The 14,248-nt window shown below is 38.0% G+C and overlaps 1 protein-coding gene across 2 annotated transcripts in view; it reads right to left on the bottom strand.

Annotated features, from left to right (window-relative positions):
• The window catches only part of ocrl (OCRL inositol polyphosphate-5-phosphatase), a 119,147-nt gene that overhangs the window by 76,445 nt on the left and 28,454 nt on the right, over window positions 1-14,248 (bottom strand). For both annotated transcript variants that reach the window (XM_060832724.1, XM_060832726.1), the window contains 3 exons: window positions 9,958-10,065; window positions 7,485-7,604; window positions 626-734 (listed from right to left, as the gene is read on the bottom strand). In XM_060832724.1, the coding sequence (XP_060688707.1) occupies window positions 626-734; window positions 7,485-7,604; window positions 9,958-10,065 (337 nt within the window). The remainder of the gene's footprint in view (window positions 1-625; window positions 735-7,484; window positions 7,605-9,957; window positions 10,066-14,248) is intronic.

The raw sequence follows: 14,248 nt of genomic DNA, 5'->3' as shown, positions 1-14,248 counted from the left end.
AAATGTCAGAGGCAGGTTCTTTACTCAGAGAGTGGTTAAGGGGTACAATGCACTGCCTGTCAATGTAATTAACTCAGCCACATTAGGGAGATTTAAATAATCCTTGGATAAGCACATGGATGATGATGGGGTAGAGTAGGGGGATGGGCGTAATTAGTTCACAGGTCGGCGCAACATCGAGGGCTGTAAGGCCTGTTCTGCGCTGTATTGTTCTATGTTCTAAAACATACATACTTAACAACATGTTGTTTGATCCTTGATGCTAAAAAGTGTGCTGATATTCATTGTCAAGTCTTACATGAATACCAGCCACCAAATCAAGGTACATGCAGGAAATCAGCACTGGTGGAACTGCACCTCAGCAAGTAGTCAACAAATTAGGGAGGAAAGAAGGAAGAAAATCCTGCTTGATTTTCCTACTCAAAGGAAAAGAAATTTTTACAGTTAAACCAGCACATGTTTTCTCATCATTCCTGGGAACACTGAAAAGTGATGTGATGTTTCAAATCCTGGCTCATGTCCATTGTCCACCCTCATCCATGGGCAATGAGGCAAATTTTAGTAGCCAGCTGTAGTCCCAGCTAACTCAACACAGTGGACCAGTATAGTTAAATCTGTTACTCACTCTATCCGAGGGGGCACTGCCACAGCTGTAAAATTGCTTCCAGTTTGGTTCTGTTGGTTTTTCTTCTCCAGATTTAGAATATCACTGAAATCATCGTCAAACCTAAATTCTAACAGAGAAGCAAACTGCTAAGTTAACCAACTTTAAAGATTTTTAAAAATATATAATCCAACCTGAACTGCACAATCAGATACAACAATACTGAAGCAGTGCAAGCCTACCATCAGGAAATCTGGAAATATAGAGCTCTACTAAACCAGTGCCGGACCTCATTAGAATTTTGCTTTGCTTTATATTCCTCCACAGAAGCCAGCCAGATTGACAGGCCAATCAGATGCAGGTTGTTAATTTAATCCTGTCTGATGTTCGCAGGAAGTGGATGCAAGATGGTGGTCAAAACAGAGTGGGAAAGTTAATAGACTCCAAGTGAAACAAAGGGAATGCATGCAGCATCATAACATACTTTCATTGTATTGCAGAAGATTATACTCTTTCTGGTTTCAGGCTCATGACAAACTGTATCAAAACCTCTAACGTACCTCAACATCTTTCCAGAAAGCTACAATTCCGACATATGGAGGTCACACCATGGAATGCCTTCTTCACAGCCACCTCAAACATCACATCTTTCAATTCAGCTGTTAAAACTGTACAGGGGTAGACATCATCTTGAGGGTGCAGACTCAACCTGGAGTTTTTGATTTAACTTTTGCCTGAAACCAAGAATCCTCACATTGGGATTGCATTGGTTCCATTGGTAGTACTCTCACAAGGCAAGAGATTATGGGTTCAAAAGCCGTTCTAAAGGGTCAAGCACAAACATCAAGGCTGACACTCCAGTGCAGCACTGAGACAGTGCTATCTTTCAATTGGCTATTATATTGATACCCTGGTGACCTACTGAGTGGACTTGAAAGAGCTCATGGTATAATTTTGGAGGGCATGCAAGTTATCCTCAGTATCGTGACCAAACACTCAACTGGACTAGCCATTTATAATATAGTAGCTTCAAGAGGTCAGAGACTAAGAATCCTCCAGTAAGTAACTGAACTCGTTGAAGCTTCAAAGCCTCTCCATTACCTACAATACACAGTCAAGAGTATAATGGATTACACCCTACTTCCTAGACGTAGCCCCAACAATACTCTAGAAACTTAGCACCATCCAGGACAAAGCATCCATTTGACTGGTATAACATCCACAAGCATCTACTCCCTTTACCATCAACACTCAATACCAAAGTGTATAACATCAAGATGTATTACAGAAATTCACCAAAGTTCCTTAGACAGCACCTTCCAAATCCATGACTATTTCCATTTAGAAGGACAGGGCAGTAGTTACACCATCACCTGTAAAGTCCCCTCCAAGACACTCATCACTCTGACTTGGAAATACATTGCCATGGGATCAAAATCCTGCAGTTCCCTGGTGAATGTCATTGTGGGTTCATCTACAGCATGTAGACTGCAGTGGTTCACGACGGTTGCTCATTGCTACCTTCAAGGGCAACTCGGAATGGGCAATAAGTGCTGGCCCAGCCAGCTACACACTCAATCCGTGGGTAAATTAAAAAAAGTGACGAGCCAACGTTTTCACTTTTGGATAGGGATATAGGAACTAGGAGCACAGGGTGAATAACCAAGGTCTTTTTTCTAGGTTGGAGCATTCTAAAACTAGAGGGCATAGGTTTAAGGTGAGAGGAGAAAGATTTAAAAAGGACCTGAGGGGAAACCTTTTCATGCAAAGGGTGGTGCATATATGAAATGAGCTGCCAGATGAAGTGGTGGAGGTAGGTACAATTACAATATTTAAAAGGCATCTGGGTGGATGGATGAAAAGGAAGGGTTTAGAGGGATATGGGCCAAATGCTATCAAATGGGATGAGGTCAGATTGGAATGGTCGAGGTAGATTGAAGTGTCTGTTTCTATGCTGTATGACTCTGACTCTATGAGTATGCTATTTGGCCCTTCAAACCAGCCCCTGCTGATCACCTACCTCTATATCCTTTTCCTGTACTACCCCATATCCCTTGATAGCTTTAATATTTACAAATGTAATCAATTAAAACGACAGCCTCTTCAGCCCTCTGGGGTGGAAGATTCCAATAATTCACTAACCTCTAAGTGAAGAAATTCCTCTTTATCTCAAATTCCAAACATCTCAGCCCTCCCTATTCTCAGACTTTATCTCCTGGTTCCAAGTCCCATCTTCTCCCAGGGGAAGCATTCTTCTTGCACCTACTCCATCAAGCCCTGCAATAATTTTGCATTTCTCAACTTCTAATCATCCTTCTGATGTTTAAAGAATAGAGGCCCATCCTTCCAAATCTCTCCTCAGACGATCCCAGCATTGTAGGAATTAGACTGGCGAATATTTGTTGTATTCCTTTCATAACAAGTATATACTTTCTAAGTTAGGTATATCAAAACTGCATAATACTCCAGATCAACTTTCCCTCCAACTTTCACTCACGCTGTCCATACCTCCGAGGCTATTGTGGGGACTCTGACATTAATTGTCAAATCACCTTTGGCCACGGAAGTAGTATCAGAGGTAAGGAAGGCAGTTAATATGGTACTCATTTTCAAGAAGGGTGGTTAAAAATAAAGGGTACTCCAGGCTGTGAACATAAAATTAGTGGTAGGGAAACTACTGGAAAAATTCTGAGGAATAGAAATTAATCTCTACTTGGAGAGACAAGGATTAAACAAGGATAGACTGCATGGTTTGTCAAGGGGAGATGATGCTGAATAAACTTAAGATTTTTTTTGAGGTGCTGACGAGATATGTGGATCAAAGTAGTGCAGTGATTGTAGTCTACATGGATTCAGTGAGGCTTCTGATAAGGTGGCACATGAGAGACTGGTAACAAAGTTAAAAGCCCAAAGAATCCAGGGCAACTTGGATCCAAAAATAAATTAGTGGCAAGAGGCAGAGTGCACTGACTGAAACGTGTTTTAGTGACTGGAAGCCTGTGTCCAGTGGCATACGGCACTGGGTTCTTTACTGTTTGTAGTGTATATTTATGACCTTGCCACAAATGTAAGAATTATGATCAGTAAGTTCACGGATGGACAAAAATTGGTGTGTGGTAAGTAGCAAGAAGGAGAGCCTTAGACTACAGGATGATATAGACGGGCTGAAAAGATGTGCAGAAAAGTGACAGATGGAACTTAATCTCAATAAACATGGGGTGATGCACCTTTACAGGACAAACAAGGCAAGGGAGTAAAGAATGAATGGTAGGTGCCTAGTACTGAGAATCTAAGGGATCATGGTATACATACCTATAAATCCCTGAATGGAGAAGTGAAAGGAGATAAAGTGGTAAAGGCAGTGTATGGGATTCTTGCCTTTATTAGTCAAGGCACTGAATACAAGAGTAGCGAGGTTATAGTGGAGCTGTGTAAGACTTGAGTGAGGTCTGAACTGTAGTACGATTCCATGGGGTCATCACTTCAGCTTGGAAGAGGAAGTAGATGGTCTAGTGTGTTTTCTTTAAGAATACAGAAGGCTGAGGGGGACCTCGGTTTACATGTACAGAATTGTGAATGACAATGACAATTGTTTCAAGGTAAAGGGGCAGGAGATTGAAGGGGGAATTTAGGACTTTTTTTGTCCTAAAGAATGGTGGATATCTGGAACTTACTTTGTAAGAAGTCAGAAACTATTTGTAACACTTTATAATACTTAGATGATTGCCTGAAATGACATAGCATACAAAGCCACAGGACAAGTGCTAGGAAATCAGATTAGAGTAGGTGGATGTATGGCAACCGGTGCAGACATGATGGACCAAAGGGTGTCTTTCTGACCTGTAATTCTCCAGGATTTTATAATTCTAGAATCACTCCCAGGATGTTCTGAAATCTTGTATAAATATTTTTTAAAATTTGACTCATTAGATGGGTGTCCGGGGTATGTTATTTAAATAATGACTAATTAAAAATACTTCAATCTTAACAGTTTCCATGCCTTTAAGCACGGATTACATGTTGTAATTAGCTCTTTCAAATAGCATAAATATCCCCCTCCCTCTTCTCCATTTTCTTTCTGCTTTAACTTTTGTATACTGCCTCAAAATTAAAGTTAGTACTGCTCTATGGCAAGCTGACTAAATACATTAAGTTCTTTTGATGACCAGGAATGTCATTTGAATACTTAATTATTCCTCACCATACAGCAAATGAATGCATTGCAGTTGGTTGAGTGCACATTTAAAACATTTTAGTTGCTAACTTCAGTAACTTGCATTATAATGTGGAATGCACTCCATAGTTCTTGGTACACTGATTTAAAAAACATCCAGCATCAATATGTGATGGAAGCATATCATTTATCCCATAACATTTATTGTACATATTTCTGATTGACCCAATCTCTGTCAGTGGTATTCATTGTCACAATTTGGTTTGTGAAACCTTGTTGTGTGCCAATTTGTTGCTACATTTCCTACATTATGACAATGACTACAGTCAAAAGCATTTCATCAACTCAGTGCATTGGGATCATTTTTCTTTTGCAAATATTAGCATAATTTGCAATTCAATTTAGACACCTTCTTTTGACTATTTCCATCCCTTCAAATTTCACAAATACATATTACTGTCACAACTGTGCTCTAAATATACACAGTACATTAAGCTTGAAAGGTTACACATAAGCAGCACATTCTAATTTGAATCTCTATAAAATTCACTTTAATTGTAACACCTAAATCGAGCATCTAGCCATATAATTTTATGCACTTCAGGATAAAAATTACAAAGAGCAATTATTTTGTAATTAGAAAGCAATGCCTTTGATAGTATAATAACATGCTCAGTGTGATTTATCTAATACCATGTCCTACACACAAGCCTCTCCAAATCTTCCTCGATACTGAAATATTTCATACTTTATTTGTTTGCATATTTTGTGTACTACTTTCCAAATTTCATGATACACATCAGCAACAAGTTGGCAATGTGATGGACTGGTTCAGTGTGGTTGATCTGATGCATTTCTTTCACTGTAGAAGTTAAATCAGAAGCATACTGTGATAAAAATAGCTAGTAAGTTCAAGTTAATATCTGTTTCACTGAGAGGCAAGCCTGATGTAAGCTATGTAATTTGTATATATTTTAATATCATTTACAGGTTAAATTTTGAACTGGTGGCATGCGGGTTTTGGTCTGTGTGTCATTTAGTATTTCTGGAGTCTTGACTGCGTTTTTACAATCAGGATGGAAGAGAAAACAACAAAAAAAGATAAAAACAAGCAGAGTCCCACGAATTCATTTGCATTTGTTTTACTTCGCATTTGCATTTGTTTTACAAGCCAACAAAGTAAACACTGAGCAGCACACTAGCTTGCTTTCTGTTTAGAAGGACAAGAAATTATCTATTTTTTATTGTTTAGGTCAAAAGATATATCTTGGAAAGCTTTTGTATTTCAGTTCATAGGGATCCTGGTCGAAGTTACTTGTGTCAAACTCTTTCTCCTAGAACAAGAAGTTATGCTAATACTTGCAAAAGAAAAATGATTCCAATGCACTGAGTCAATGGAATATTTTTGACTGTAGTCAGTGTCATAATGTAGGAAATGTAGCAACAAATTGGTACACAACAAGGTTTCACAAGCAGAATTGCGACAATGACCCAATCTGTTTGTGGTGTCAAATCAGAAATTTGTAGTAAATGCTATGGGAAGATGATATGGTTCCATTAGATATTGGTGCTGGATGTCTTTTTTAAAAATCTGTTCAGAAAAAGTAGAAATAGGCTACCTCAGTGCAAGTATTTTAGCTTAAAGCTAAGAAAGTCTAAGCTCAGTGTGACTAATCAAGGAAGAGGTCACTAAATTCTCAAAAACTGGAACTGTAAGCAGGATATACATGGGAACACCACTGCTATCCTGACTTGAAAATATATAGTTGTTCCTTGTTGTTAGGCCAATTGTTTTATTGTTAAAAACAGACCTGCAGGAATACATGCTTATGTTTCAGTGTAAGACTATTTTGTTAAAAAAACCTACCAAGTCACATTTCAGTTAGAAATCCAATTTGTTGAGTAATAACATTGGTTGCAATCATAACACAGGCCATATGAAACCATCTCACTAGAATTTTTAAGGATTTAACGGTTTGAACCCAAAGAAGACGACTAGAGAAATATATTCCGAGGTAATGGGACAAACTGCACCTTTAACGTAAAAGATCAGCGAAAATGGTGGATCAATTTGGGCCAGGATGAGAAACACGAGACAAGGTTTTAACTCACTCAATTTTAGAATTAAAATCGAGTCCATTTCGATCTGAGTTTAAGGTCAGATATATTCTAAGGCTTCCATAATGGTTCTTAAATGGCCATTTTTAAAAACAACTCTTTCTCACCTACTATTGCTCTGATCAATTCAAGCCAAGATTACTCATTCCTTTTGAGCCTGTGAATGTTGTCATATGAAAATATGATTTTCCGTGCCTTCTGACAAGTGCTCTGTTTATAATGTGCTCTATTCAAGTATAACTCCATCAGATTGGTGTCATGCTTCAGGAATGAAACACACGCATTTGTTGTACACATTCACTATTGTTCCATTTTCAAAACTTATACTCTAAAAATTGTTGAAAAACAATGCATACATGCGCGTTTCTCTGAAGCACAAGATTCTGTTTGCTATTAATTCTCGTCTTTGTAACACAGCTACAGCAAATCATGGTCAAATGAAATCATACAACTGTTCAGAAATATTACAACTTTTAAAATTATTTTTATTTATTTGAGCAAATAAATTCAGGCTCCAATCAGAAGCAAATTCAACTTCTGCCAATTAATTCTCAAAATGTTTGCTGAGTGATAACTTAGACCAATTACCTGAGTTAACTGCTCCACTTGGTTTGCCATGCAATGGATCCAACATTTGGGGCCAACTTGCTGATTCCATTCCAAATGGATCCTTTATTACCTTTTCAGCTCCAATGCTTTTAGTTAAAGCTTGTTGAACAGGAAGAAAAAAAATAGTTATGCAATTTCTACAATTACATGACCAACTGCTGCTGATATCCTGTGAAACAACTGAGGAAAGGTCCTAGTGTGATTTCTTGAGATGAAGACTGTATATTACTTAAAAATAAAATTCTTTATCTTAATAGGCAAATTGTGAGCTATTTGATTTTACAAAGATTACAGAAACTCTAAATATTTACAGTCTGGCTTAAATAATGCTTTTCTACAGCAAGCAATTTTTCACAATTTGAATTTTGAGATCAAGATTCAATCACAAGAAAAGAAATGTATTTTAAAGGAGTCGCAACATTTTACAAACCTGAAAATTACCAACTCAGAATCAGAATAGTTGCAGCAAAGAAGGCAGTCGTCCAACCTATCACTGTAATGCTAACTCTTGGCAAGAACAATTAAGCTAGGACCACGTTCTTGCCCTTCTCCTTAGCCCTGCAAACTGCAACACTTTTGAATGCTTGTTCAATTTCCTTGTGAACTCCCTGATTGAATCTTCCACCAACACACACTCAGACAGCACATTCCAAATCCTAACCATTTGCTGTATAAAAGTTTCTCCTCAACCAACATTGGTTTTCTGGTTCTCGATTCTTCTGCCAAAATGAATACTTTCAACCAACTCTGACTGCACCCACCTTGGTTTTGAACACTTTGATTAAATCTTCTCTAAAGGAGATTACACCTAGCTTCTTCAATCCAGTCACATGGCTGAAGTCTTTCAGCCCTGAAATCATTGTTGTAAATACTTCATGCACACTCTCTAAAGCCTTCACAATCTTCCTAAAGCATGTGCCGAGAACTGTTCACAATATTCCAGTTGAAGCCAAACTTATGTTTGGCTAAAAAAAAACAGTAATTTTCTTGTTTTTTGTGTTCTGTGTCTCCATTAATAAAGTCAAAGTGGCAGCATGCCTTGACAACAACTTTCTCAATCTGCCCTGCTCTCTTAAATTTGTGCATATAGACTTCCAGATCTCTCTGTTCCTACCTACCCTTTAGGATTTTACCTTTTCTCTGGTCTTTCTTCAACCTTTGTATCAAAACGAGTCACTCCACATTTCTCTGCATTAACTTTCCTCTGCCATACGTCTACATATTCAAACAAATTTTCCTCTGTCCTTTGATGTCTATCACTATCCTCACAGTTCACAATGTTACCATGCTTTGCCTCATCTGCAAATTTTGAAATTGTGCTTTGGAGACTCAAGTCCAGGATATTAATGTACAAAAAGAAAAGCACTAATCCTAAATATGGATTCCCGAGGAATCCCACTACGTATCTTCCACTCGAGTGAAAAATAACTATTCATTTTTTTTTCAGTTTCTTATCACTCAGCCAATTTTTAACCCATGTTGCCAAATTTCCCTTTATTCCATGAGCATGAACTTCACTGGCAAGCCTATTATGGACCTCTTTATCAACAGCCTTTCAGAGGTCTGGGTACACCACATCAACCACATTACCCTCACCAAATCATTCTGCTGCTGCATCAACAAAATAATTCAACTGACTTGAGTAAACACAATTTGTTTTCAACAAATTTGTGCAGCCTTTCCTTAATTAATTCATATTTGTCTAAGTGACTGACACCTTTGTCTTGAATTATCATTTCGTGAAAGCTTTCCCATTACTATCGTTAAAAGAAATGACCTGTAGTTGCAGGGCTGTTTTTCTGCATTTTTTTTTGAGCATTCCGCTGCAATGCACTTTTTTTGTAGTCTCATCATTTAAATAACAGTTACCTTTTGATTTTTCCTACCAACACTCATGACCACACTCTTCCCTCCATTAAATTCCATCCATCATGTTTTTATTTATTCATGTACTCAACCAATACTTACAATTCTCCAGTCCTATGGTAACACGATGCATCTGAGGACAACTGAAAGAGTGTGGCCAAAGCCAAAACAATTTTGTTGCTTACTTTCCCACAATTACCTGAAATACATTTCATCTGGGTTTTTGGTGATTTATCAACTTGACGTATGCCTAAGCCACCCCCCTCATATTTTCTCTTTTATCAATTTAAAACCCATTCAGTGTCTCAACCAAGTACACTGTACCATGACTTTGGTGATATCTTCTAATGTAACTATTACAGAAAGATATCATTGTATTTTTTGTTACCGTCTTAAAATTTGACAAAAATCAGTTGTAAGTATCACAGAGGTGCTCAAATAATTGTGAAGTTGAATCTATGGCAAATTTTTGAATAATTTCTTCAACTAATGTCATTTTTCAAGTCATTCATTGAATGGAGAAAACAAGTTAGGCCCAATATGAGTCAATCCCTATTCAATTTTACATTTCAAGCAGCTTGTTTACCTTGTTGGATCCTTTTCACTTCAGTGAGGAAAGTGAGACAGTATTCATCATCTGGCAGCTCAAAAAGGTAGCTTGTTTGGCCCCCTTGTATACGGACCCTACATAAACCTAAAAAAGATACAAACAATGAATCACAGGAAGTGCTATCACTGACTATTAGTCCTTTAGTAAGGAGATCACTTTGAAAGGCCAGTAAGGACAGTATCTGAGAAACTGAGCTCAAAAGGTAACAAACTGTATTTTGACTGCACTGACAGTAAAAGAGCAGCAGAGGTTTTGGGCTCAGCAAAGCACAATATAGCTGGTTACTTTAATCCCGCCTGATGTAGTTTGAAAAAAAAAGCATTTGAATTCGCTTTCCCCAGTAGTGGGACCAAAAGGATGCATTTACATTTATCTAACACCTGCCAAATCCTTAGAAAATAAGAAACAGGAGGAGTTGGGCATTTTCCCTTCAAGCCTGCCACACCATTCTTTAAGATCATGGATGATCTGCCCCAGGCCTGAACTCCTTTCATGCTGGCTCTTTATAGCCCTCTACTGACAGATATTTCAATCTACCTACCTTCTCTTTAGTAGCCACGACATGGAGGAGCCTGTGCTGGACTCTGGCAGGCAAGATCAGAAGTCAGATGACATCAGGTTATAGTCCAACAGGTTTATTTGAAATCACAAGCTTTTTGAACATTGCCCCTTCACCACTTCCACACGAAGGAGCATAGCTCCTAAAGTTTGCAATTTCAAATAAATGTGTTGGACTATAGCCTGGTGTCGCCTAACTTCTGACATTGCCTTCTCTTTAAATGCTTTCAATGATCCAGCCTCCACAACACTCTAGGGTAGAAAATTCCAGACTTCAACTGCCCTCAGAGAGGAAAAAAATTCCATTGCATCATAGTTTTAAATGAATGTCCCCTTATTTTGTAACTGTGTCCCCAGTTCAAGATTCTCCCACTAGTAGAAATAATTTCAATCCCTATTAAACCCTCTAAATATTGTGTATGTTTTAATATAATCACTCCTCATTCTTCTGAATATGAATGAATATAGATCTCGCTTGTTTAGCCATTTTCGATAAGACAACCCCTTCATCCTAGGAATCAGCTTAATAAATCTCTTTTGAACTGTCTCCAATGCCCTGGTTTTCTTTCTGAAATATGGGCCTACAGGTGTGGGCCTCATCAATACCCTAAACAGATGTAAGACCACCTTGCTTTAGAACCCCAACCAATAAAAGCCAAAATTCTAATTACATGCTGCAATCTGCACAGAAACATTCATTTCCGCTGCAATGCACTTTTTTTGTAGTCTCACCATTTAAATAACTGTTACCTTTTGATTTTTCCTACCAACACTCATGACCACACTCTTCCCTCCATTAAATTCCATCCATCATGTTTTTATTTATTCATGCACTCAACCAACCAAATCGTCGTGTAGATGTGTTGCAGCACAATATGCTCTCCCATCTATTTTTGTATCATTAGTAAATGTGAATACATTACACTCTGCCTCCTCAGCCAAGTCATTAATATAGATGTTAAATAATTAAAGCTCTAGGCTTGATTCTTACGGCACTCCATTTGCTACATCTTTGCAACCTGAAAAAGACCCACAGATTCTGGATGTTAACCAATCCCCATTCAACGCTAATATATTAACCCCAATGTAAGCTCAGATCTTGCGCAATACTCTTTTATGTGTCCCCCTATTCACTGCCATTTGGAAATCAAAGTAAGTAATACCAACCTGTTTCTCTTTATCAACTTTACTCTTTATATCCTCAAAAGAACTCCAGCAAATGTGTCAAACATGATTTCCCTTTCACAAAACCATATTTTGATTGTGTTTAGATTTCCTATGTGCCCTGGCATTTCTTCTTTATTAAATGGGACTGTCGCTTTTTCCCTCAACAATAATTGTTTCACGATCATGCAGCCACCTTCATCAAAGTGTCTGGGTGCAGGACATCAGGTCTTGCCAGATTATCTGCTTTCAGTCCGTTAATTTGTCAAATAGTTTGCTCCTCATGACAAGAGCGTTTCAAGACCTCCAATTTGCAAATTGTTTATCTGATATCTTTTAGTGATTTACAGTCTCCTACACCATGAAGGTTGATGCAAAATATTGGTTAATACTATGTCATTTCTCCCACTTTCAGTTCCAAGTCAAATCCTCAAATGGCCTCACACTTGCCTCAGTTTGTTTACAATTAATCATAATCAATTTTCTCCCTTTTTATTAGCTTTTCAAGCAGTTTCTGCCACTGGTTTGTGAAATAAGTCCCAATTTCCTGGCCTACCACTAGCTTTTACCATTGTGTGCTAGCTTATGATTGGGTATTCTGCTTCACCACCTTTGTTAATCATCTTGCTCAACGAGTCTTTCCTTTTAATTGGGATACATTTTTACTGAAGGTTATGAAATATTACTTAAATGTCAGCCACTACGGAACTTCCCCTTAGTCTATTTCCTTAGCCTCTTTAGGCAACTTTGTTTTCATACCTCTGAAACTGCTCTTATTTAAGTTGAGGACACTCATTTGAAACCCAAGCTGCTCTCCCTCAAACCGAATTTGAAATTCTACCATGTGCCACACCAAGTGAAAGAACCTTGTACCTACTGGACAAGGGCACTGGCTGAGGCACTTCCAAAACTAAATTCAGGATTCCAATGTATCCACAATTAGTCACACACTCTCCTGATCCTAACTATACACCAAATTAATTCAAGGCGAGTGACTGTCTCCTGAAACATGATATTCAGTTAGTTTCCCCCACCCTCTCTATGAGGTGTGGCAATGCCCACAGTTTGGACTCCTGCTCATCAACTCTGAGCTGAATTTGCTTTAGCAGTCACCACTGTTGTTCACTGTAGCTTGCAACTGCATCCACCTACTCCCACATTTTAGTAGCAACACACGGCCTGGCCAGCTTTTCCCATTGTATTAAAAATATTTACTATCTAAATTAATTAAAAGTTCATTTCCTTAGTGTATTCTTTAGGTGTAATAAGGTCTCCTGCTGTAACTCAATTGGCCAATCAAAAAGGGCAGAGAGATAATTATCCATTTTGATAAGACATCACAATATGGCTCCGACAGCTAGAAACAGGATGAAAGAGTCAGTTTTTAATCTCTCTCTCCACCACCTTTCCACCATTGCCTCTCTCAAAACTTCTTAAATTGCTCAATACCAAAATGAATTATTTTTCAAGAGCAAACATTTTGCTGTAGACAAACACACCACCCACTTTGCAGGCAGTAATAAGGCAAATGATCAGTAAATCTTTTCTTTTCAATGTTAATGAGGGAAAGATGTTATTCAGAAGGGTGGGGGAAGCAGAGGAATTTCCCTTTACAATTTGTCCTATGAATTAGCTGAATAGGTAGATGAAGATCTTGGTTGAAAAGACTCATCTGAACAATAGCACTTCTAACAACACAGCACTTGGACTGTCATTTTACATTGGTGCTCAGCTTCTCGTAACATTCAAATTTGAAAGTGAGCCAAGCTGACACTAGCAATATATCAACCAGCTGGGCAGAAAATTATTTTCGAAGACAAGAAGGCAGTCAAAATATCCCAACAGTGGATTAGTGGATACAACCACATCAACTAAATTAGATGGATGTTGACTGACTAAGGGAGAAAATTCCATTATTTAGTTGAGCACAGCCTATCATTAAAAATATCCGGCGATAAGTATCATGAGATACCATCAGTACTTGTAGAGAAAGTACTGCAGTAGGTGGTGTATTGTCCCTTAAAAGTTTAAAATACAAGGAAGGTAAATTATTCATTAGGACATCTGCTTACTTGGAAGAGCCTTTTTTTTTTGAGAATTGCTACCTAGACGGATAGAAAGAACTCATAAGAACATCCTTTGGCTGGTCTAAAAGGAAGTTATTAAGACTGCAGATAAATTCACCTGTGCAGTTGAGAAGCATCATACCAGAAGCTGAAATCTAAATAATGCTATGTTCAAAGAGGGATTCACATGGAGAGATTGTGGAGTTTAAAATCAGGTCGTGCTTTCATTGTGTTGGAGGGAGCATTAAAAATCAATAGATGTTAATAACTATTGTTGTTGATAGGTGGATTGTTAAGAGGAAGTTAAACAAACTTTCAAAATGCTGAAGGCGACTGCGTACATTGGTGTGCGTGGAGCAAAGCTGACTGAAGAGATAAGCTTGACTAAAGCAGAAGCTAAACAGAGTATGAACAAGCAATTTTTCCTAAACTGAAGTTCTACCCCTTCTCCAAAAATTAAAGAGGAACAATCAACGCTA

This window comes from Hemiscyllium ocellatum, chromosome 11 (genome assembly GCF_020745735.1).
Source record: "Hemiscyllium ocellatum isolate sHemOce1 chromosome 11, sHemOce1.pat.X.cur, whole genome shotgun sequence".
Taxonomy (NCBI): Eukaryota; Metazoa; Chordata; class Chondrichthyes; order Orectolobiformes; family Hemiscylliidae; genus Hemiscyllium; species Hemiscyllium ocellatum.
The sequence above is the reverse complement of the archived record's forward strand: the minus strand, read 5'-3'. Positions and strand labels throughout refer to the sequence as shown.